General features: G+C 42.2%; 2 protein-coding genes across 2 annotated transcripts in view; one reads left to right on the top strand and one right to left on the bottom strand.

Annotated features, from left to right (window-relative positions):
- Positions 1-17247, bottom strand: part of agbl4 (ATP/GTP binding protein-like 4) — a 236494-nt gene extending 219247 nt beyond the window's left edge. Inside the window, exons 1-2 of the mRNA XM_034530650.1 lie at positions 17214-17247; positions 16091-16213 (exon numbers count right to left, since the gene is read on the bottom strand). Of these exons, the coding sequence (XP_034386541.1) occupies positions 16091-16213; positions 17214-17247 (157 nt within the window). The remainder of the gene's footprint in view (positions 1-16090; positions 16214-17213) is intronic.
- Positions 17248-21961: 4714 nt separating this feature from the next.
- Positions 21962-24137, top strand: part of elavl4 (ELAV like neuron-specific RNA binding protein 4) — a 66053-nt gene continuing 63877 nt past the window's right edge. Inside the window, 2 exon segments of the mRNA XM_034530921.1 lie at positions 21962-22009; positions 22786-22926. Coding sequence (XP_034386812.1) covers positions 21962-22009; positions 22786-22926 — 189 coding nt within the window.

Here is a 24137-nt window from a genome sequence, read left to right as displayed (position 1 = left end):
CTACTTGCACGGGAAAGAAAATGACACATTGACAGTTTATTTCCACAGAATGCTGTGCTTAACCCAATGCACGAGACCAGTCAATTCCAGGCAGCTGCTAAAGAGTTAAGTTCGCTGGCAAACTTGGCAGAAAACGAGGCTCCACGTCCCCACAACTCTACATCAGGGCACTGTTGACCACCTGGTGGCAAGTAGCTCTGCAGCAGCAGCAGCACGCACACACAGGCACAGCTGATTATGGACAGATGGGCTAACTACCACACTGTCAAAGTAGATCCCACCCCTTCTGCCATTGGACAGATATATTCCACTCGTCAGCTTGCAACACACACACACGCGCACACACACGCACGCTGCGCTGCTCCACTGACGCTACCCACAGAAGTGCTATCATCAGTTTATATAGGACCGCAGGAACCTATAAGGCCGCTTTGGTGTATCAACAAGACCAGTATTTCAGGTTAAATTTGTATATTGAACACAGCATGCAGCAGTAACACACAAGCAGCGAGAAAGAAATTGCAAGAGGATATTGTGCAACAACGAGCTGGTGATTGATTCGTATTTACATTTGAAGCCCATCCACCGACAGTTTCCGCAGCTAGCACTAATGGTGAGTGGCGTCTCATTCCAGCACACAGGAGCCTGGAAAAGAAATCTCTCTCTGCAGGTCGCTTTAAGTGTAAAGGGAGTGGCTCAGCTGTGCTGAAATATTGTTGTACTTGATGTACTCATTCATAGACTCTTGTTTTGTGCTCACAGAAATAGGTGATCCCCCCCCCCCCCCCTGGAAATATATGTTCCGAAGAATACGATCTCACATTATGTTACACGTTAATACATTGTAACCTGTCCTTCATTTCACCATGACAACAGTGAACTTTTGTGTGATATCATCACTAAGAGAGAGATGATTGATTCGATGACTGAGGCCCCCCCCGACTGGCCAGCCCGAGCTAAGAAGTGGCAGGCAGGCAGGGACTAGCATTTTGGCTGGTTTTGCAATGCAATCTTGAGCCATTGAATGCAGATAAAGCCAAGAGCAGGCGGAGGGTTGAACTAGACACAGCTGCAGCTAGCGAGCACGGACAAAGAGAGAGCAGAGCAGCACCTGTTCCACAAAGATGTGGATCAAATCGATCATCTCTCATACCGACATCGCAGCTATCACTGCCAAATACCGCCGATTACACCAAGTTGATAATGGCTCCGAAGTTTACCCTTCCTATTAGTCTTAATAACGCTATTCAATGGAAAAAAAACACAACCACTCTCTGAGGGCACTTTCGTTATTTACATGCACAAGCTTTTGTAGATTTAAACCATTATCAGAAACCAATACATTGACTTGTGAATCTCCGCTGTGAAAACCATCCTCACGTGGTTATAGACTTTCACTTCACAGTCACCTGGAAATAACCCCAAAATGAAGCCAATCAATGTTCATCTGTGATTGCTTTGGTTGCATTGCAGTGAGTGAAACTACTGTATGTCGTTAAGCCAGAAGAAGATTGGACACGTTGTTACAAATGCTGTCAGAGATGATACAGAATCAGAAACTGTGATGATAATTTACTTTGACATCAATTTGTTTTCACAAATCAGGGTTTTCGCTATCGTTAGTGATGAAGACGGAAAGACTTTACAAAACATCACAGAAAGAATGCGCTGCTAGTCGGGAGCAAGGCACAATCAAGTTTTATTTACACAATTAAGAATGAATTGGGTGTAAATGGGGCCAATTTACTGTAAAAAAGTGTTTTCTAAAATCCTCTTTTTTTTCAACACTATGGGTTAAATATACAAATACAACACCATAACCCTAGTTGGAGTATTATTGGGAATTCATCCACAACAGAAGTCTTTGAGGCAAGTGTGACCAATGTGTGTGTGTGTGTGTGCGTGTGTGTGTGTGTGTGTGTGTGTGTGTGTGTGTGTGTGTGTGTGTGTGTGTTTGTGCGTGTACGTGTGTGTGTGTATGTGTGTGTGTGTGTGTGTGTATGTAAAGCTATACATTTGAATTGCCAGTAACCCAAAAACTGAAAGGGGGGGGAAAAAAAATCCTAACAGCTGCATGGAGAATATGTAGGCACGTTATCAAAAACCTTCTCACACCCTTGATTTAAAGCAAGCTTTTCATTGGTACACAATTTTTCTCCAGTCTGCAAATAATTTTGAATTCAAAATTCCTAGAAATCTCCAAATACCTTTATATCAAGCTATGTCTCTATAAAAATTTAAAAAAAGAAACTAATATGTCAACAATCCTAGTACCACAGTTACTGGCCGGGTTTCTGCAGAAGAGCCAAATGATATAGTGACCAAACTCAGTATCTGTGTGTGAATACTGTCGCATGGGTAGCAATAGCCAGCAGCCATGGGCGGCTGGGTTATTGAACCTGGTGCTGGAAGGCCTGACGTGAGAGTTGGCTGCGGCTTCAACGATAGAATTACATGTTCAGCCCGCGGAGCAGCGGCGATATGACACGCCATTGATCCCCGTTTTAATTTTATGGTCGCTACCTCCAGATTCAAACGCTTTCGTGGGCTGGTAGTCTGACCCTTTTAATCAATCCCACATAATTCAGTATTTAACTAGCGTAAACGGACAACTGATTTTTTGTGAAATGCCCTCTGAACTAGATAAAGCAAATACAATTCATGTTCAGTCTGTATGATGTTGAGAAGCGATGCACAGTACACTAGATTTGTCAAGAATTATTTTGGGTTCTTTATGGAACAGACAGACTGTGTTAGTGTAAGTGAAACTAATGAACTACAGACTGTAGTCTGTGTGTGAGAAGATATGAAAGAGGGGGGGGGGGAAAGACCATTTCTAGTCCTTGAGATCTCTTGCATAATTCCTCTTGAGTATCATCACTCTCCATATTCTTCTTCAGTGATGTCTTGGCAGGTTATGTTGAATATCAATCTTTGTCCTTGAGGGAAAACCAGTGCAGCAGTTAGACATTAACAAATTGGTTTTCAATGAACAGCTTAGCCCTGCTGGTGCAGCCCAACAAAACACAATTGCTGGTTCTGAACAGGATTTTACACATGACAGCCTCTCCTTGAGGAAAACCCTGAATAAAACCCTCCTTCTCTCCCTATCTTAGTCTGTCTTTCTCCAATCCCTCCTCTCCCACTGTATCTCACACACACCCGTGAAAACAAATGAAGTAAAAATGGCATATTGTAGAGTATTCCATTTCTTCCTTTCAAGAAAAGTGGAAATCACATGACACTATATGTCGGTGCTGAAAACAAACGTGTTTGTAGAATGGCTATGAAACCTGCGTCATTACACAGGGCCATAGGCAAGTAAACAGGGTGGCCAAGTGGACAGTCAGTCATTCACACATGGGCTCATAGCCTCAGTGTGTGTGTGTGTGTGTGTGTGTGTGTGAGTGTAAGAGAGAGCTGGAGAGGGAGCAGAAGAAACTGGCTAATGTAATCCCATAATGGAGGTACAAGAGGGAGCAGTCACAGTGCTCAGCCCACACAATGGGCCGGCCTTCAGCCTGTAGCTATACACTGGATGGATGGTTTCTGCCATGCAGATGGATCATCGTACAGCAGCAGCAGGCCCGCCTGCCTCAGGCCTGAGGTGGAACTCACTCACACAACCAGCCATTAGAATGGTAATGGGGAGTTGTTTCGAAATGAAATAGACTCTGTGGTTACAGTGCTTCCTACTTAGCAGACGTGTGGGCTGCCGTGTCCTAAATACTTACATATTTTCACACACAGGTTTTCACTAATATTTACAAATACATGAAATGTCTTTGGTATTTTTTACAGCAATTAATTTTGCTTTTCCAAAATTAACAACGCCTATAGCTGGCAATCTACACATACACTCTCCCACGCCAGATAGCACGTTACATGTCTTTTGACTGACATAGGCGTAGCCGCAACTTTGTTTAAACACCAGACAAGAGATTAAACGAGTGAGGTGCTGCTGAGGGAGACCAGCCAGCCACCTTTTTTTAAACGTATATTTTGCTGTGTTCCATTTCATTATTGGAAAACACGTCAGTTTTCCCCCCGGCTGCTCTGCGGTCTGAGGAGGATTCCTGGACACAGAAGAGGGGGACTGATAAAGATAGAATTGATTCCAGCCAGCAGCAGCGGCAGCCATAGTAAAGGGGTCTCAGTTTAGACCTGCAGCTAAACGTCTGGTGTTTCTCTATCTCTCTCTCTCTCTTTCTCTCTCCCTCTCCCTCTCCCTCTCCTAAAGGCAAGTTGTCACAGAGGCAACATCAATCTCCTGCCTCATGACTTCTTAAAGCCTGCCTTCTCCCCTGATGCCTTATCACTTCATCTAGAGGCAAGATTAAAGAGGTCACCTCCAAGTTTCCACAATCTAACTACCTAACAGGTATACTAAACTGCAGTCTATGTTTTAAAACTGTTTTAAAGGCCGGGATTGGATTTTGTTTTCTTCAAGTCAACCTGAAAGGAATAGTTTAACCTTTTGAAAAATGTGCTCATTACAGAGAATGACATGAGAAGATGTATCCAACTCTCATGTCTTTACGATACACAGCCAGCAGCCTGGTAGCTTAGCAAAGCATCAAGACTGGACACAGCTAGCCTAAATAAAATCGGACTAAATCCGCTTACTGATTAACAAATGATATCTCAAGTGTAAAAACAACAAGTTATGGCTGCATGGGCTATTTCCTGGCAGACCCTTCCTGGAGCCTCTGCTGGTTGCTTCAAGGTAATGAAAAGAGACCTGAACAACAATACTCACATGCCATGTGCAACTTTAAAAGGTGATGGGTTCTTTTAGTCATTTCACCTGCCCACTACTGGGAATAGAAACCTTTGCACTGTAGTCCAATCACATTGTACAAAAAAATGTTCAGCTGAATCTGATATGAGGCTTCAGCAGTGTTGAGTAGGTCGGACGTCTGGGATGTCGAGATACTTTGGAGGAGTTGCAAGTTCTATTAGGTCATGAAGGGAATGATACTCTCCCAAAAAGAGCTAACGCTAATCTAAATTACTCTAACATAAAACAAATCGGTGATGTCTACAGTTCAATAATCAGTTTGTTGATGATCAATACCTACAAAGACAAGAAGTACCACAAATGGAGTTTATGACCCAAAGCATGACCATTAGTAAGTATGCATAGTGCCATCAATTATATTCCCACCAGCAATTAGAGACCTCCTCTCAAACAAACAACAAACTATAACATTAATATTTGTACTAACTTCTGACTCCTTTAAATATCTGCATTGCATGATATTGTTAATAAACAATCGATTGGATATTCTCCTGTCCACGATATTGTCTGAATGTAAAGAAACAATTTCATCTCGTCTGATGTGTTATATAGACACACACACACACACACACACACACACACACAATAAGTGATTGTGCATTTGTAAACAGAATGTTGAAAATTGTGAAAATATTCTTAATATCCAACAAGACCAGGATAAGAGCAAACAATAAGAGAGGACAATAAGGGAGAAAAAATATATATATTGTTACGAGTCCGACTCTGCTCCAGTGAGCTCCTCGTTTCAATATGAAGAAAACTGGGCCCGGGGACAGCAGAGAGCTATGCAGGCAGCCCACACATATCTGATGATGTACAGGACTGCCTGCACATTCTAAAGAGAACACATTTTCGAGCTATCCTTTTATAATTGTATTTTTTTTTTTTCGCTGTCCATAAGGCCCTAGAGCTAGACTGGTATATGCTCCATCTGAAGCGGTCGGTGTAGTAATGGGTCATAGTGATGCATTTATACTGGGACGGGCTTAATTGTATTATCAATCTCATCCAGACAGTACTTCAGCCGCACAGCTCTGGACATGCTGCAGTCAGACACTCGGCATTAGCATTGGGGAGTGAACCATGAGGAATTGCAATCTTTACTTTCATCTGTTTCTCAAGCCTAAACCGGTTTGTTAGCTGGTCGGATGACGTTTTCATCAGAATTCGGGCGTGGCCATCCCTGGTCATCCCCTTCCCTCCCACTCTCTGTCACTTTCTTTCTGTCTACTCATCTGTCCGTCACTCTCCCTCTCCCTTTCTTTTGCTTTCGGTGTGTCCTGTGTGTTGGTGGCCACAAGTCTGTTCCAATTCCACGCTATCTTTGAACAAGTTAATTATGTTGAGCCTGACAAAGACTGGGGACGGACAGAGGAGGTGGCGGGCGGCACAGGCAGTGGGACAGCTGCCCAGGTCGACTCTTTGTTGTTCCATCTTGTTTTGTTTCCTCTCCTCCGATCCCTCATCGCTCCTCTCTTCTTCTCTTCTGTATTCTCTCGATGTAACACCCTCCGTCCCTTTCCTCTCTTCCTCAGTAGTAATCTTTCCAGCGGCTCCAGTGGTAGAGGAGAGTTAGGAGATAAAAGCGCGGGGAGCTGAGGAGTCCTTGGCAAGCCTAAGGCAAGGAGAAGGTCAACAGGCTTGCTAAAAAGGGCTGTTATCATCTTGGTAACATGTTATCGGAGAGCCTGCAGTAGTGTTTATTTACAGTTATTGCTCCCTCTGGGTGCACACTTCAACGCCTGGGGCTGATTGCTCTGTAATGAGTTCAAGAACACAGCGAGCCTATGGAAGAAAAGAAGAGAAACAAGGGAGGCAAGAAATCACCGGCCAATAACCAATAGGTCAGCAAGGAAGAAAGGAAGGGCCGAAAACGCCAGTCATCAAAAACGGAGGCGAGCCAGACAAAAAGCAACAGTTTTTCTTTCCACTGCCTATGTGTCCAAGAGCAAACAAATCACCCCAAAGTGGACTGCCGTTTCTCAAATAAGGTATCGCCCAGTTAATCCAGTCCAGCCATAAAGTCAGCTGTATTTGTTCTAAGGTAGGACCACTGCCTGTATTTAAAACTGTCACGGATCGAAGACCAGGGACCCAAGCACAATGGACAAAACAGAGTAAGCAAATAATAATCCTTTACTGGAGTAACGGCAGGAACAGAACAGACAGAAACAGGGACACAGACTATGGAACGCTGGAGAACTTGGTCTCAAAACACAAGACAATCTGGCAGAGGACAAGTGAGGGAACCTAAGTAGTGAGTGACTAATGAGGGAATGGGCTGCAGGTGAGATGGGCGAGAGAACCAGGTGAAGGGAATGAAGGATGATCAGGTGTGAATGACCGGGTCTGAAAGGACAAGAGAGTTAATAGACAAACAGATATAATGAAAACAACTATTAACAGAAAGAAGGTGTGGAGCTGAACTGTTACAAAAACACGTGAGCTCCATCTCTAATGTCAAGAATCCCTTTTTGTAATCTGCTCAACCACTTGTGCTTTTTCGGTATTTATTTGATTGACCAGTCCAGTATTGGGTGTGCTAATCAGATTGGTCCATATTTAACAGGCTAAAAGGTGATGTGGCAAGAGTGAATCCAGTAGTTGAGCAAATCAGGAGAGAGGATGTCTTTAAACCCAAGGGTGGGTTTGTCAACAGTTAAGAGCAACGCAGAGGAAATCTCTCATTGTGGAGCAGCTTTTCAATCTAGGGAATTACATTAAGTGCTGCTACTGTCAATGCAATGCCAGCTTTTGAGAAAGGGACGGGAAAAAAAGGAAATGCAGGAAAAGGCATTACTGAATGCCATTCAAAAACCAGAAGATCAAGGAGTCTTTCAGCAAGCATTTTTCCAGGCACAGCACCCAAACCTTCGTGCAATTAAGAGAAATTAAGACACAGAGAGAACTATATCTATATATATAAGAACAATAATGTATATTTGTACCTTGTGACTTTTTACATATATATATATATATATATATATATATATATATATATAAGAAGTCACAAGGTACAAATATAAATTATTGTTCTTTCTAGAATACAACATAAAGGTAATCCATTCTATGACAACCTAATCCATTTTTTTCCATCGGATATGGGAAATTAACAGACATCATTTGGTAAATCAATTTCGACATAATTCATCATTAATGAAGAGCTCAGGGAGCTTTTTGGGATGAAGTTTTACCATCTTAGCAGGAGGCTCCTGATGCCCGATGCATGATGCAGAGATGATAACTGGGATGAATTAATTAAGGAAGAAAGGACTCCAAACAGCTTTGCATGTTGACATCTCTGCATTATGTTGTGGTTCAAATCATAATGGAGTAGGATGGGATGACCCCTCAAGAACTGAAGCCCTGGGAGACAATCTCAGTAAGTAGAGTGGCGTATAAGTCAAATTAATTAAACACAGTTTTGTATTGTTACAAAAAGAAAAGCATGCTGCTTCACAGGAGTGTTTGGAAAGGATTTATTTTGTCCTTTTAGAGATTGTGATATATATATATTTAAAATAAATAAAAATAAGGCTAAACATCGAACCTCTCAAAACAAATAGATACTACTTTAGTCTGTAAAAACTAGAGCACATTCCAATAAGTTCACTATTAAGAACTGTTTGAAATGTCCACAGGAAATGAATCCTCATAACAGCATTTGCCCCCGAGGAGTGAATTTCAATGCTGTTTACTTTGAGCAGCAGACCTACAAGATTGCTGCCTGAATTCAGACCAAAATGTATTCTATCAAAATTCTGCTCCTATCAGTATTTCACCCTTCACTGTATACACATATTATGTACATGAATTTGTGTTATCAAACAAACCCTGGCACACCAATGAAGCTCATCTCACTGAGAGGTTTTCTAAATAAATCAGCAGAATAAACACAGGCATCTTGAAAGACATGAACTGGTAAAGCATCACAAATCCTCGCCCTTTTTTTGTCTTTTCTACACCGTGCAGTCTTGACTGGGATGAAGAATGATTCGTCTGCTCTGAAACTCTATTTATGCTGTCAGGAATTGCTTCAAAATGAATTACTGGATGAATCACTGGAGCCTTGTGCGCGAGCGCCACTTGTGCAATGCCGAAACCTGGTCGCAGTAATTTTCACTCGCAGCACACTTGTATCAAGATGCTGGAGGCAGGCCCTGAGCCAATGAGTAGTGATGCTCCAAAGTACATTGAGAACACAAAATAGCCTCGAGCTGGAATTTAAAAACAACAACAAAGTTAAACCTGTTTGCGTCAAACCGTCACACAAATGCCAATTTGTATGTTACAAAAAGGCCATTTTCTTATGGAAAAACCCAGTGTCCGAATACGCCCCACCTCAACCTTTCCAAATCTCACAGCCACACCGTGTGTACAGTTGATAATCAAATCCTTTCATTACTCAAAAAGTCCAAAACATGCTTGGAGCTGCTGCTAGCATTTGGTGACATTTTGAGAAGGTGAGGTGCTGGCTGGGTCTCCTAAGCTCATATCAGAATCATCAACAATTAACTTACAAAACACTGAGGTTGTTTGTACTACTTCCTGGCAGACCACCGCAACTGAGCCAATGTGTTCACTCAGTGATTAGACGGGACCACATGCAACAGGATTATCGCAAAGTTTCACTCGCTCTGCATTCGGTGCAATCCTACTGATATCACTGCTCACCTCCCATGGCAGAGCACTCGGTCAAGCCCCCTTGAAGCCATGTGATAGAGGAAGATACTTGTCGTGTGTTGTTATTGTGATTCTCAGATCGACCACCTTCGGAGTGTTGCTTCTTCTCAAACAATCAAATTAAGATAACAAACAACGGTAATCTATAAGCAGCGGAAATGAGCAGAAGTGCAATCCTGAAATGACATTTTAAGTTAAAATGACAAACTTGTGAGCCACTTAGTTGGCTTTTTGCAAGTTGTTCCAAATATTGCAAAAGAATCCTATAAAGCCTCAAATTCTGGACAAGGTATTGGCGTGTATGCCGGTCTCCGATATCACTTATTCATATAATTTATCGTCTCATTTAGGCTACACAGGAATAACAACACATGTCACTAAGCCCTGTCTGATGGGTATTGCACATGTGCAACTTGAAATAGGGAATGAGAAAGAAGCAAGATGGCTCCCCGGCTACTTCCATCTTACGCTACGGAAAAAAAGAGAGAGAAGTAGCTAACGAGTGAGCCATCTCGCTCCTTGCTCATCTCTGTTGAGAGTTGGTAGGCGGTATCGATCAGGTAGGTGCTCGCTGAAAGTCAAAATGTCAACAGTGTTGTGGTCAAGGCCAGCTACACACAAACCGAGTCATGACGAAGACCAGAGTGTATCGAGAAGGAGACAAGATTGACAAGACCAGCAGCGAGAGTTACACACCGCATGACACGCTTAGGATGAAATGTGGATCTACTGAGGCACTCCTGAAATGGATCGGAAAGGATCCAAATGCCTGTAAAAACACCCACAGAATACAAATGAAGATTCTTCTATATTCACCTCTTTTACTGCTATGTATGTTGTACATGTGCGTGTGTATAAGTGTACAAGGGAAAATATATTGATCAAATAATCAAAAGGGGAATTTTTACGTGAGGGAAAGTTCATTTGTAACGATGTGATCAAATAAACCAACCCGGCAGTCGTTGTCTTGTCAGATTTCTGGGTCTGAGATCGAGAACTTCAAAAAGTGGTCTTCAGTCACTTTATAGACACTGCATGCAAGTTGTTGTGCTTAGCAAATGCCCCTGTTGGGAAGCTTCCCTCAGGGTCAAACCAATACAACACATCCCAACTAACATGGCACGATACGGCACACCAAAGGACATAAAACCGACAAAATATGCCCGAAGAAAGCCAGAGATAGGACATGGCGATAATAAAAAAACACAATAATAATAAAGAGTAATCTCTTATGGATACAAATGGCCAATGAATAGCATAAATCAAAAGCAACGGTCCCTGGACAACTCAAATTTATCTCCATACTCTACAAGAAAGAGCGGAGAGAAAACTGCTAAAAGGGAAACTGGAGAGGCCATTTAGTGATTTGAGCAGTGAAGCTTCTCAGCTGCCAAGGACATGTAAGAGAGACGGAGAGACTGAGAGTGCCTCTCAATACATCAGATGTCAGTGGTGCTCCCTCCCACTCAGACGAATGGATCTTGCTTTGGAAAGCCCATAAGAGTTAGAGCAATCTAAGGCCGGTGAGCTATACGCAAAATAATAAACAAAAATGCGCTTCATGTAAAACATCGAAAGCCGCGAGAGTGCACAACTCACGATACTGAGAAACATCCTCATGCGAGAGGGAGAAATATATATACGAATTTTGATGATGTCGAATAAAGAAATGTTTTCATGTGTACAGTATTTCCCTTTTTCCTGCCTCTCCTTTCACTCTGGGTTGTTTTTGGTGAGAGAGGGAGGCGAGGCCGAGAGATGTACACTGCAGCGAGCTCCGGCCTCTCCAAAGCCACTCGCTCTGAGCATCTAGCTTGATTGTATAAACGTTTCCCTCTTCTTTAATCAATGGAAACTCAACTATCCTGATTCATGGGGCACTCTGGAGTATATAAATATCTTCTGACAAGCTTGACTGCGTTCTCTCCCAACCAGCCCCCCCCAACCCCTCCCAGTATTCATATTATTCTTTTCTTCTGTACTCAGAATCAGTCATTCTTTAGAGGGACCATTTCTGGGAGAAGATAAGATCGGGCAGATTAAACACACTGTTCGGTGTTGGAAGAAAGGAACAAGACAATTAAATGGGGGCAAAAAAGCAAAAAGGGAAAAACAAAGAAACTTTCATCATCAGTGAACAGTGGAAATATGTTTTCTACATTTATCCTCATTACTTATCTCCCGGCAGACGTCTTTTCTCTCTTTTCTTTCTTTAGCTCGACGATAAAAAGGAAACATTTCTTCATCACTTATCATTACTGAGGTGGGATTTTAAATCGAGCGATTCTATAAGGTCTTTAATGTCAGAGGTGGGAACCTTCGTTTGGAGAAAGTGTGACGGCATAAAGCATAAACACAGGCATTGACCTACTTTTGATATTCCTCTGACGATGAGATCAGGCCGGCAGTGAGTGTTCACTCCTCTAGCGTCATAGTTTAGTGTGTCAGGTATCGTGTTGCATAATTAGCCACCTAACTAACAACACAGAATAATCTCTACACATTATGGAGATGATATTCAGTGAATAAGATGGGAAATGAAAACAGTGAATAGGCAATATAGTAGACAAATACAAGCCTAAAGTATTTAGATCACTTAAGACATCTGAAGAAGTGTGAGAGAAGACTGCCTTCTTCCTTCGGCCAGCTGTTATGTTGACGTGAGCAGGGTTAGATAAGACATTCACAAAATGTGAATTTATTAACATTGTCATTCTGTACAATCATATATTTTCATGCCCATTTAATGTTTAGATTCTGAAAAGGCCTCGACTATTTGGATCCTCACTGACAGAAAACCCGGTGTGTGCATATCTGTCCTCCAGTCTGCCATATAGGGTGGATTGTATTGAGGGAATTGATTGTGAAGCCAGATGAGTCTATGGGTTGCGCTTATCAATGGACCCCATTAAACACTTTCCCCCCACAGGGAATTTCTTTGACTATGTAAGTCATTGTCAGCACACAGCAGTCGGACTAATCAATGAGTGCTTAATTACATCTGGTGCAGAGTCCAGAGGTGCAGTAAAACCATATGCCCGCACTGCCAGTGTCATCTTTAGGAGAGACAGATGGCACTTTCGTCAGCGACATTGTGACGATCCACCCGCCAAAGAATGTTGGGTCTTAGCTGAAAATGTCAACAGTTGGAGTGTGTGACGAAACAAATGTGACAAGACAAGATAAGAATGTCATTTGGATTTGACTCTAAAAAACAATTAGGCTGCTCTTATCACTTTCATGAATCTCTGTATCTTGACACAATACACAGCAATGGGCCAAGACTTAATGTCTACAGATTAACAAAGTTGGCAATTCTCTACCCTGATTTGTTGCATTGTCCTAAGTAGCATAAAAAGATGATCTCAACGAGTAAAGACATATTTGCATATGTTAATGATCATTTACATATCGCGCTTTACACAGTCAACTAAAGCAATGAGAAAGGTTTGCAATGACTTAAGAAAGCAGTTATCATCATCATACTGTATGTCATCGTTAAGCAGAAGTAAAAAAAAAAAAAAAAAAAGGCTTTTAATGGTTGAGAATAACTCTGTGTCAGGAGACCTGTTGCCTGAGAAACCTCCTGTATGTAAATCTGTGAGCCATCACTGGTTCAGATCAGCATAGGAATGACAACAAAGTGAATTAAGCCTCATCTAAATGTAAATTAGGTTGTATAACTTTGGCAAACAGCTTACATAACCAGTGTCTATTTTAATACACCAAATAGATGTTATTCTGTGCTATACTAACACAACAAAATAAAATCTGTGCTTTATGAAAATGTACATGGGATGCAGATAGCTGTCGACCAAAGGGAAAAAAAAAAAAAAAAAAAGGAAGGAAGGGGGGGGGGGGGGGGGGGGAGTTATAGGTCTGCATGAATTTTCAAATGAAATCGTCCTCTTGAAATGCGCTATTCAATCTGGTGTGAGAGCGTAAAATAGACACAGACTGTCACGAAACACCATTTCAATAGCTCTTAGAAATATACATGGCCACCCGACAGGCAATACATGAGGCAGGAGCTTACACACTCGTCTCCAATTTCCTTCCTGTTACCGGTATCAAAGATATCAGACTGAATGTATGAGAAACAGCAGCTCATTTCATAAGCCTTACTGATACTTCAGGTATGCACAAAATCGTATCAAGTTTGAATATGGGCACTTAATCTACTTTAAAAACTAAATGGCAAACTCCTGGCTGGATGAACCAAGAAATGGTATGTTGTTTAGAAATGGTATGAATAAGTAGATCTTCTCATACAAACACTTCCACAGATTAATAACATATGTATTCTATCTATTACTGTCCATAACAATTAAGTTTCAGCTCATTCAAAAATATTTTAAAAAGCAAGAAAATATTTATTGTAACAATAAAGAGCAAGGGATATAAACGTTTCCCATTTCAACGATATCAATCCAAGACAAGTTTGTTGGAGTTATAGTATATAATACTCAGCGACTGTATTAAACGGAAATCAGTCATGAATCAAAACACATATTCTATCTTTCTGTGCTAAATTTCCTGTTAATATTAAGCTAACATTTCAACTGTAATTCAGGCCAAATGGTTTGATGAGCTTTACCTCATTGGCAAAGAATTGGCAATACTCGGCTGGGTTTTGAGGATGGAGAACTAATACAATTGATCATACTCTTGCTGGTGTCCCTAATGTTACCTAAAGGATAATAATGTCACGTATACGATTGTAAAATGATGACATTGATAGAATTTGTGAATGGAGTGGATTCAGTAGTTTGTGCAAATTATGTTTTACCTTTTAACTGCTTGGTACAAGTTATCCAGGCATAAACAATAAGTACACTGTAAAAGAACTATCATAAACTAATATCAAGGCTTACTTTCAAGTAAGGTGGACAAAATCCGTAATCCTCAACTGGAACCGCAATAGGGCATTAATTTGACATTAGCTGGCAAACATCAATTCATCCCCCATTGTAACTTTAGTAATGCATTTACTGGAAAGAGATTAATATCAATTCCATAAATCATTCAGGAGATACATCCGGAGCCAGAGACACTGGTATGTTAGCTGATCTCAGTGTGGAAGCTCAGCGGCCATTAATCAATGTCTAAGCTCCTCTGGCCATGTCATCTGGGAAAAAAGGCGCATTTATAAAAAAAGGGCAATCACCACACTGATATCTCAGCACAATCCTCCTAATGTTACATTTATTTAGATCTCCACGCAGCAGTGCTATGTATGCATTCATCTTCATGCGTATCCACAGTTTTGTACTGGTTCCCTTATTTATCCCTTCATGTGCCCATAGAGGAGTGGCTACACTGAACTTATTTGTATTCTCTTCCTCTCTGAAAAAGTGTATCCGACACTTTATGACAGTTACAATCAACTTTAGAGAACAACTTTGACAATGCCACCAAGGCCACACATCAGAAAGTGAACAAGGTGGCGTTACAGTTCATGTCCGTCTGCCTGTGGAAATAGGAAATAGTGTGTGGGTCTAACTAACTTACCTGGTCAGTGGTTAATAACTTCCTTATTTTCATTATTGTGCCATTCAGCTGTCAGACGAAGTGGCAAACAAAGGCCATTAACAAATGCCACTTGAGCACATTAACTTATCGTACTGTATGCCTAGCTCCAACAAAAGAGACACGGTGACATGTCAATCACCCTTACAAGGATACTTAACATATTTCTCATTACAGCCACACTGGCCCTAGTACAGGAGGAATAGAAGTAGAAGGTGGCTGCAAGAAAATAGCTCAAACAAGACCTGCGCTGAGTTCTAGTTATTCATAATAAAGATTTTAAGAGACGAGCACTTCTCCATAAATCTATAGATGAAGTTCCTAATTATACTGTTGCCAAGATATGTCAGAGTCTTGATAGAGCTCTCAGATACACAGACTCACAGTCAGTTGCTATATACAAAATGATCTAAGGCAATTATGTAAGCTGAAGATGCCTTCTGCTTTTGTGCCCAACTCCTGGAATAGATTTCTTATTGACTTCTGTAAACTCGCTTCAAACTCTTTTCATGTACTTTGATTTTAATTTCTTCTATTAAAAGGTAATACAAACTGGAAATTTATAAATTATTAGTAGCATTATAGCAGTATTTCGTAGTATAAGTAATGGTAATATTATTAGTTGGGGCTCATTTTATGACTAAAAAACAGCTCAACGTTATCCAGGAAATGTTTGGCAGTATTTTTACTTTCCATGTTTTTCCAGGTTTATAGGTTCAAGGATGCGTTCAAGTAAATTTTGTGAGTGACGAGGCAAAGCCTTAACCAGAATACTGTTTGTAAAATATCCACCTCTTTGTACTGTGTGTGTGTGTGTGTGTGTGTGTGTGTGTGTGTGTGTGTGTGTGTGTGTGTGTGTGTGTGTGTGTGTGTGTGTGCTGTGTTACATGAGAGAGATTCCCATACAAAATCTTGCATTGACGCTTATTTGCAGCCTCCTCCATAACAGTGGTACACAATACCAAAGTAGGATGTCGCCAATATGACAATAACAATAAAATAACATTTACTGGATTAACACTTTACCTCCTACCTTTAATATTTTATTATTGTGTCTTTCGCAAGTTTACTACTTACCACTCTCAAAGCAAGCATCAAAAAGCAGATGTCCTTTTCGCGGAGGTCCGGAGTAACCTGGTGGGCTCACCATCAGCTTGTTCACATTTCCCACCAAGGCCTCCTCTCCTCCAGTTTCACTACCTGAAAAACAAATGCAATGTGTAAGATTAGGAAGAGTCTCACCTGTGCATTTGTGTTCAGTATAAATTTGATACGTAAACTGTATCTAACTTAATTTTAAACAACTCAAGCGCTTAGCTAGAAATAAATGAGTTTCCCATACAGAATAAAACAGTCCTAGATTGTTGACCTCAACGTAAAAACATATATTGCACTACACCACTAAACCGAAATTATGAGTAAAAATGAAAAGATAAAGATAAAACAAAGTAAAAGATAAATGTTGACCCATATAAATAGCCTAGTGATGTACTGTATACTTGACATCTTACTAAGAGTGAGTTGTATTGACTTTAAACTGCAAAGAAAACGTGGATCTCAGTTGCAAAATGGAGTAACACAAATAAATAAAACATGCAAAAGGTTGAAATAAATCTTTATGATGATGTTTGCAGCACAAATGGACAATATATGCCTAAATGTTTGGATTTGTTTGAGCTTTTGTATATAAAAATGGAAAGCCATTAATTTTATAATAGTTGTTCTTTTTATATATATATATATATATATATATATATATATATATATATATATGTAACAGGAGGACGAACAACAAATCACTATAGAAATACCAACTGCTAGCTTATTAGCTCCCCAGCAGTTGAGTGCAGCACCTAGCTAGCAGCAGCCACTCACAGCCACTACACCTGCACTATACTGCTTTACGTCAACAGACGTTTGATGAAGTATTTCCGGGAGCTAACGCACGTTGCCAACACACGTCTTGCCATGTGTTAGCAACGCCGGAGCCCTCGTAACGAACTGGTGCCATGACTCTTGTTTACATCCTTGTCCCTGCTAGCTAGAGCGTTAGCGCGCTTCACGTCAGTACGTCAATACAAAGACACGCAGCGAGCCCGAAGCATGCACGCGCTGTATGTCGGACAGCTGGGCATCACCCTGCGTCCTTCCGCTCGGAAAGCGACGAAGAAGAAGCCAAGTATGGCTCGTGTTTACACACCAGTCTCGACGTCTCTAACAGGGTTTTCCTCCATCTTCCTCTCCGTTCTGTTACTGGGCAGCCGACGCTCCATGTGTGTTGCCACGGCAACGGAGCAGGAGGAAGAGGCAGAGGCGCTGTCATCGCCCATCACCAAGAGACCTCGGTTTGCAGGTCATAGAGGTAAGCGGAGCCGAGTCCACGTGTTGAGTTATATACAATAGCAACAACACACTATTTGGATTTGCTGTTGATGATTTGTTTCCTTAAGTGCACACATGATTAAACAGACCTAAAGCAAAACAAAAGTAGCAAAAAATAAGATCGGTGTTTTTTTCTGGAGTGCTGATTACATGTCAAAAACTATCAGTGTGGCAAGAGAAGATGATTCTGAAAGACATAATTTAGATGTAGTCTCTGTCTGAAAACCCCAAGTACTAACATTTACTAAATGTACTGAATTAACAGTTCCAATACTATTGCTATTATGTTTAGGGAAGATGTGTCAGCGTGAAACATACAACGTTCACATTTGGCAGGCAACACTAAACTAGTAATGACTCCTATTGCACATAATCTGAACTCTAGTCAGTATATTGTACACACCTCACTTTTATCACAACCATACCTGCATTTTGAATGGTATTTTTCGGAGAGGAAAGCCAATAATGGCATCAGACAGCAGACAGAGATTCTGAATCATCCTGCCGATTGATTAAAGCTGGAGGTTTTCTAGACAATTGTAGCATAGATGTCATCAAGGCCAATCAAGCCTGGCCCTATTTCTTTCCCATTACAAAGGCTGCACCTGATTAAGTACATCAAATGAGCAGTCACACAGCTCCTGGAGCAAGAGGCTGACAGGCTGCTGCTAATTTTCAGGTTATAAGCTGTGTGTAACGGGACTAAATTAAAAAGACCAGGGAGAGGGCAATGATTTTTCTCTCTGTGTGTGATCTGTGTTTGATGGCAAGCATCAACAGGCCGCTGAGTAGATAGGTCAGACTGATTATTTTTCAGATGACAGGAAGAGAATACAGAGCTGCTGTGTAATATTTCGCTAAAATTGAAAATTGAATAGCTGTCCTCCATGCTATGTCATTCCTTGAACACTATGCCAATTAAAGAGCTCTATGGTGGTACAATCATTCATTTTCAAAAGGGAGAATTATGGAGCATGAGAAGAATGAATTAGATACTCTACATGTTTCCCTTGTTTCTCAAATCTTATCAAATAGAGAGACTGCATATCGTTGAATTTAACGTTCTGCCAGATCTTATGGCTGAAACTCACATTTGGTTGTTGGCTTGTGAAAGACAGAATTTTCATAACAACATTATATTCAATAGTATCACAGTAATAATTGAAAATACATAACATAACATGACACGAGCTGTCAGATATGGCTATTTTTAAATGTCTCTTGTCGTAGGCTGTGACATTGTTATTTTGAAGGGAAACTGACATTAAGGTATGGAGGGTAAGGATTATTTAAATCTACGTATTACAAACAATTAGATGTAATAGGTTGTATGGGAGTTTCTTGCAGCAGAGACTTTTTGTTGTGATGGTTTTCCTTTTCCCTTAAAGCTCCATATTCTATATTGGGGTGTCCTCCTTTAAGACATATTTGTAGAAGGACAAAAAAATAGCAACACTTTCTACAATAACCCCTCTAGCTTCTGCCCAAGTAAGACTCTGCATGCATATGCGTATGTGTTTTGTTATTTTGTCATGATTTCTGCAAAGTGCAGCAATGATTTAATGAACTCATCCATCTCTTGAAAACAGGAGAACATGAAAGAGAAGTACCGTCCACACCGTGGTCTCTCAAATTTTAATTATCTCTCAGGAGAGTGTATTTTCATATGCTTATCAAAACATTTTTGACCTTTTAATGATTTCTGAACATATGAATGTGCTTCACATGTAGACATCCCTGTCATGATTTAATACTGAATGCAACATTAAGAAACCGTGGCTATTTTAAGCGTGGGTGGCGAGTGACTGGAGGACACATCGCACAATCCAGTCAGAAACCCCTCGGGAAACAGGAGCTTTGGCACAGCAAAGGTATTTTTAAGCCCTGCTTTTCATTCTTTCAGAAATATACTTTTTCTTCTAAACTGTGAAATGACCAAATAAGTCAGTGCTTGTAGCTCAGTACCACAACTGAAGGAAAGCAAGAAAATCTTGTTTATGTTTCCAGCCTGAAGCTCTCTGTGCGTGCGTGCGTGCGTGTGTGTGTGTGTGTGTGTGTGTGTGTGTGTGTGTGTGTGTCAAATCTATGTTTTTTTATTTGTATTCCAGCACAGTACAGGGAAATCCTTTTACTGTGGCCAGCTAAGGACTTACACACATAGTCCATCTTCAATGAGGGAGGAAGTCATGCAAAAATCAAAACACAGGGCACAAGGGGCAGCGAGTCGGAGGCGGGTGGTTGTGAGAGGCAGGGTGTGGGGGTGTGGGGGTGTGGGGGGGGGGGGGGGGGGGGGGGTGCAGAGACCAGCCGGTAGTACACACAGAATCACTATGGTGACAGCAATCAGGGGGCTCAGGGGAGTGAGGCTTGGTCAGAGAGGCAGGCTTGAGAGGCAGCTGACTGAGGAATCAGCCCTCACTCTGGATGATTCAACTGACAGCTCCCCCCCCAGGGCTCTGCCGGACCAGCCTTCCCTAGAGACTGCGGGCTTTACAGAACAGAGATGTGGCTAGCAGCCCTTTTCTGAGGGAAGGGAGGGGAAAAAATGGAATTGAAGCCAACACAGCTAAACAGTTTACGAGGCATCGGAATATCCTGCTACTGATGAAAATGTGCTAATGAAAAAAAAATGCAAACAATGTTACATGCCACATCCTTGACAAGTGTGGGTCTATCTCCATATTCTTTCATTTCTTGCTTCACGTAAAAACCCGTTAAAACAGTTTGCTGACACTTCCTCTGCTTCGTTGTGTACCTCGCCTTTTACCCCCTCTCTCATCCATTAACCGTCACCCTCTCTTTAAATCCGTCGCTTCCTCCGTCTCTCCGTCCCTTTCTCCCTCCCTTCCTCTCCGCTGTGCTGGACGGTGTCCACCTAAACAGATGGTTCAGTGTCAATAGGCTGCTATTAAATGTCCGCTCTCCCTGCTCTGTTCCAAGATGGCAAAAAGCACATTCAAAGCACGAGGAATAAATCCTTTGCCACGCTGAAGGAGCTGGGAGGAAGAAGATGAGCGTTAGTGAAGATGATGGCGGTTCCAATCACCACTCCAGTGTCATTTTCATAAAACACTTTGTCTTGCTTTATTTTCTCATGGGCTTCGATGCTATGCACATTTTGACTTACATATACACTGCAGACACAGTCCACTGTGAGTGATACATTCTCAGGTGTTATGAAAACCGAACAGTGTAGTGAATCGCGTCTCCCTCATCCTTTTTTCCCCCTTGTTTACTTGTTCCCGTAGTTGGAATCTCCTGCCATGCCTGTGACTAGCTGCTTCGTCATCTCTGGGCCACACCCTGCTGAGGAAAAGGACAACCACCTGACCTTGATGCTCGCATCAGCCCAACCCCTCACTTTTTTCCTCTGCTGCCCCTTTACTGAGAGGTACCATTCATTTCCACTCCCTTGAGGTGTCTTGATAGTGTGCCGGTTTTTATTACATTCCATTACTTCACATGTAACTTTCACCAAAAAACACCTCCAAGGTATAGTGCTAAATTATTTCCCTCCCGGAAGTATTTGATAGTTCTTTTCCAAACTTGAATCCACAACCTGTTTTTGTAAAAGCCGTAATTAGATAACCGGACTGAACGACATTAGTCCTCGTACACCCCTCACCAATCCGCTTATCCTTGCGGCTGCAAGTTTGATATGGTCAGAGAGTGAGAGCTACAATAAGTGCAAATGCTGCGTCACCGTTTATACCTGTGTTTTATAGACGCACACAGAAAAGGGTAGAAGGGAGGAAAATCTAAAAGATAGGAGTGGCACGGAGAAGAAGGGATGTGGCTGCGATGGTGTCGCTGTTGCTAGAACAGTCTTCCCACCTTGTGGAAGCACAGTGAACTGTAGCTGCATCAGTGCGTGAGCAATAGGAGGAGAGAGAGAGAGATGGAGTGAGAGAGGGAGGGAGAGCAAAGGAGCGAACCAGAGAGAGAGAGAGAGAGAGAGAGAGAGAGGGAGGGAGGGAGGGAGGGAGAGAGAGCAAAAAGGAGGGGAGTTTAAACTAAGTGCTATGTTTTGGGACAGGCTAATCTGCTAGCGAGCAGTGTGAGGATCGGAGCGTATTGTGTGAGCCAGTGTGCGGGGGACAGATAAGGGAGCCAGCCAGCCCGCCAACCCGACCCACCGACCGCCTGACTGCCTGTTTTAATGTGCTGACTCTGGGGAGATTTTTTAAAAAAGCCACAAAAAAAAAAAGAAACAGCATATCGACTCCTCAGACGTGTGTGGAGACCCTGGACACAAACGCCTCCACGACAGCCACAAGCCTGCAGAGAGGTGCATCAGCAGACAAGAGAGAAAAAAAACAGAGCACTGAAAAATCACAACTCCAAAATCAGAAAATTAAAAGAGGATTTTTCTTCTTCTTTTCTTTTTTTAATCCCCCCCCCCTCCTTTTTTTCCAATTTCTTTCATTTTGTTCTTTCTTTCTTTCTTTCTTTTTTTTTTTTTTTTTTGTTGGTTCCGGGGACTGACTCCCAACCGTAGAGAAGAAAAACGGGGAGCAAAGAACTGAAGAGCATCTGAAACAACAACAAAACGCACCAAACCTGAACATGTTCGAAATAAGCCGAACCCTAAACGCCGCTTTGTTGAGCAATGAGGTAAAGAGATTTGGATTTGCTTCTTTCTCCACACTTCACCTGTGCGTGTCTGCTGCCGACCATTCCGTCATGTGTCTTATTGTATGTCCGTGCGTGTCTGTACATTTCTGTATGCTCATCGTCAGGAGACAGAGGGGATGATTGGTAACAGCAGCTGTTTATTATATATTTTTCCCCCAGCTCTATAGTCGTTACGGAGAAAAAGGGGCTGCTACGCTTCTCACACTCAACCTGGCTTGTAATAATAAGAGAGCCCAGACTTTATATCCCTCTATTGTAACAAAACCAAGGTAGCTATCAAACCCATCCAACATGGGCTTGCTTGTGAGATTGCCCACCTGGGGCTAAAATTGTATGTGTCCCTTCATGTGCACGTACAGTACGTCTGTAAGTGTGAGTGTGTGTGTGCGAGTGTGTGTGTGTGTGTGTGTGTGTGTGTGTGTGTGTGTGTTTACACATGCATTTGTGTGAGAGCAAAGTGTTCTGTAATCCCCCTCTACCTCCTCTTTCTACATGTCCCCCCGCCCCCTCCCTCCCCACTCCCTCTTCTGTCCTTTACCATTCTCACCGTCCTTCCTACCTGCTGTTATCTGTTCTCCTTCCCTTCCCTCACACCCCTTCCCTCTCTCTTTCCTCTCTCTCTCTCTCTCTCTCTCTTTTATCTCTCTCTCTCTCTCTCTCGTTTCTCGCTCTCTCCCTCTCTCTCTTTCTCTCTCTCTCTCTCTCCTCCCCTCTCCTCCTGTGTCTGTGTATGAGTGTGTGTGTTCTGTGAGCAGCATCTCAAGATGATGGCGAGGTACGGGCAGCTCTCGGGACTAGCAGCCAGTGGCGTGGGCTCCGTCCCCGAGACGCACTCGCCGCTATTTCCCAGGGATCTCCTGTCATCGCCAGCCCAGATGGGCTACAGGTCACCCCTGGTAAGAGGATAGACAGACCAATATATCTCCATCTCTTTTAATGATCACGGGCGAGCAGAATACTGAGGAAACAAACCGGGAAGAGTGCTAGTTAGTGTGTGTGTTTGTGTGTGTGTGTGTGTGTGTGTGTGTGTGTGTGTGTGTGTGTGTGTGTGTGTGTGTGTGTGTGTGTGAATTTGGCGTGTTATTTTGTTTGTGTGTGTGCGAAGAAAAGAGCAAAGGGGCGGAAAGAGAGTAAATCAATTGTGGGATTTGGCCTGTATCCCCAATGGATAGTATTAGTAAATATTTACATTGTTATGTTTGTTCAATTACGGACGCCTACTCTGTCTTTAGCCTCTGCCAGTCAGACTGTTGTCAAGGGAATTTGAGGTGTGAGTGTGTGTTTGTGTGGGTAATATATTTTAGGTTTGTTGTATTGTGAATTCGGGGTTAGCGTGCTGGCAGTGTTTGAATTAAATTTATTTTGTATTTGACGGCGAATTATTCACAGTAAATTGATTAATGGGCTCCATCAGTACAGCTGCATTTCTACCATTTTGAACTTTATTTGACTTCCGCGAAAAGAAAAGATTATTTTTTTTCCCGAACACCCTGAGGAGACGTGCAGTTGTGTGAGACGACAGATTTCAAATGCCACGGGATCGTAACTATCAATCCGATGCAACTCCAGTTAACGTCGGACAAGTCACACGGGCAAAGGAAGCAGGATCGCGGTAGATGGATGGGGTGTGTTGCACTGGAGACGACATTACTCTGCTATTTACAGAGAAAATAGGACTTCAAGAGGAAGGGAACGAGAGAGAAAGAAGGCCATGAGAAAACCCTGAGCGTTTAGGCAAAAGCGTAAGAAAATCCCTGACTCGCCGCATTAAAGCGACATGAAGCTGTGGGTGTCTAATCCGCTGTGGGCTCTTCATTGGTTCGGCTCCCCTTCAAACTGGCTCAGATCCACACCCCAGAGCCTCACGGAAGCCTTCATAACCCACTGTCATGCTGCTGACTGTACCCAGGGGTTTCCATCAACTGTATGCAAATGCACGGCGAGGATAAGCGGTGAAATACGTTCCGTTCGGAGTTGGGCTTCCAAAAATGTTTGTTTTTTCTTTCCGTTTTTCGCTTTGAGTTCTTGCACGAGTTCAAAGACGTCTGTCCAGTGTTTTGTTGTGACTCACAACAGTGTTATCTGCCGTTTGCATAAAGCTGCTGGA

Source organism: Cyclopterus lumpus, chromosome 4, assembly GCF_009769545.1.
Source record: "Cyclopterus lumpus isolate fCycLum1 chromosome 4, fCycLum1.pri, whole genome shotgun sequence".
NCBI lineage: Eukaryota > Metazoa > Chordata > Actinopteri > Perciformes > Cyclopteridae > Cyclopterus > Cyclopterus lumpus.
This window is presented reverse-complemented; position numbering and strand designations above follow the sequence as displayed.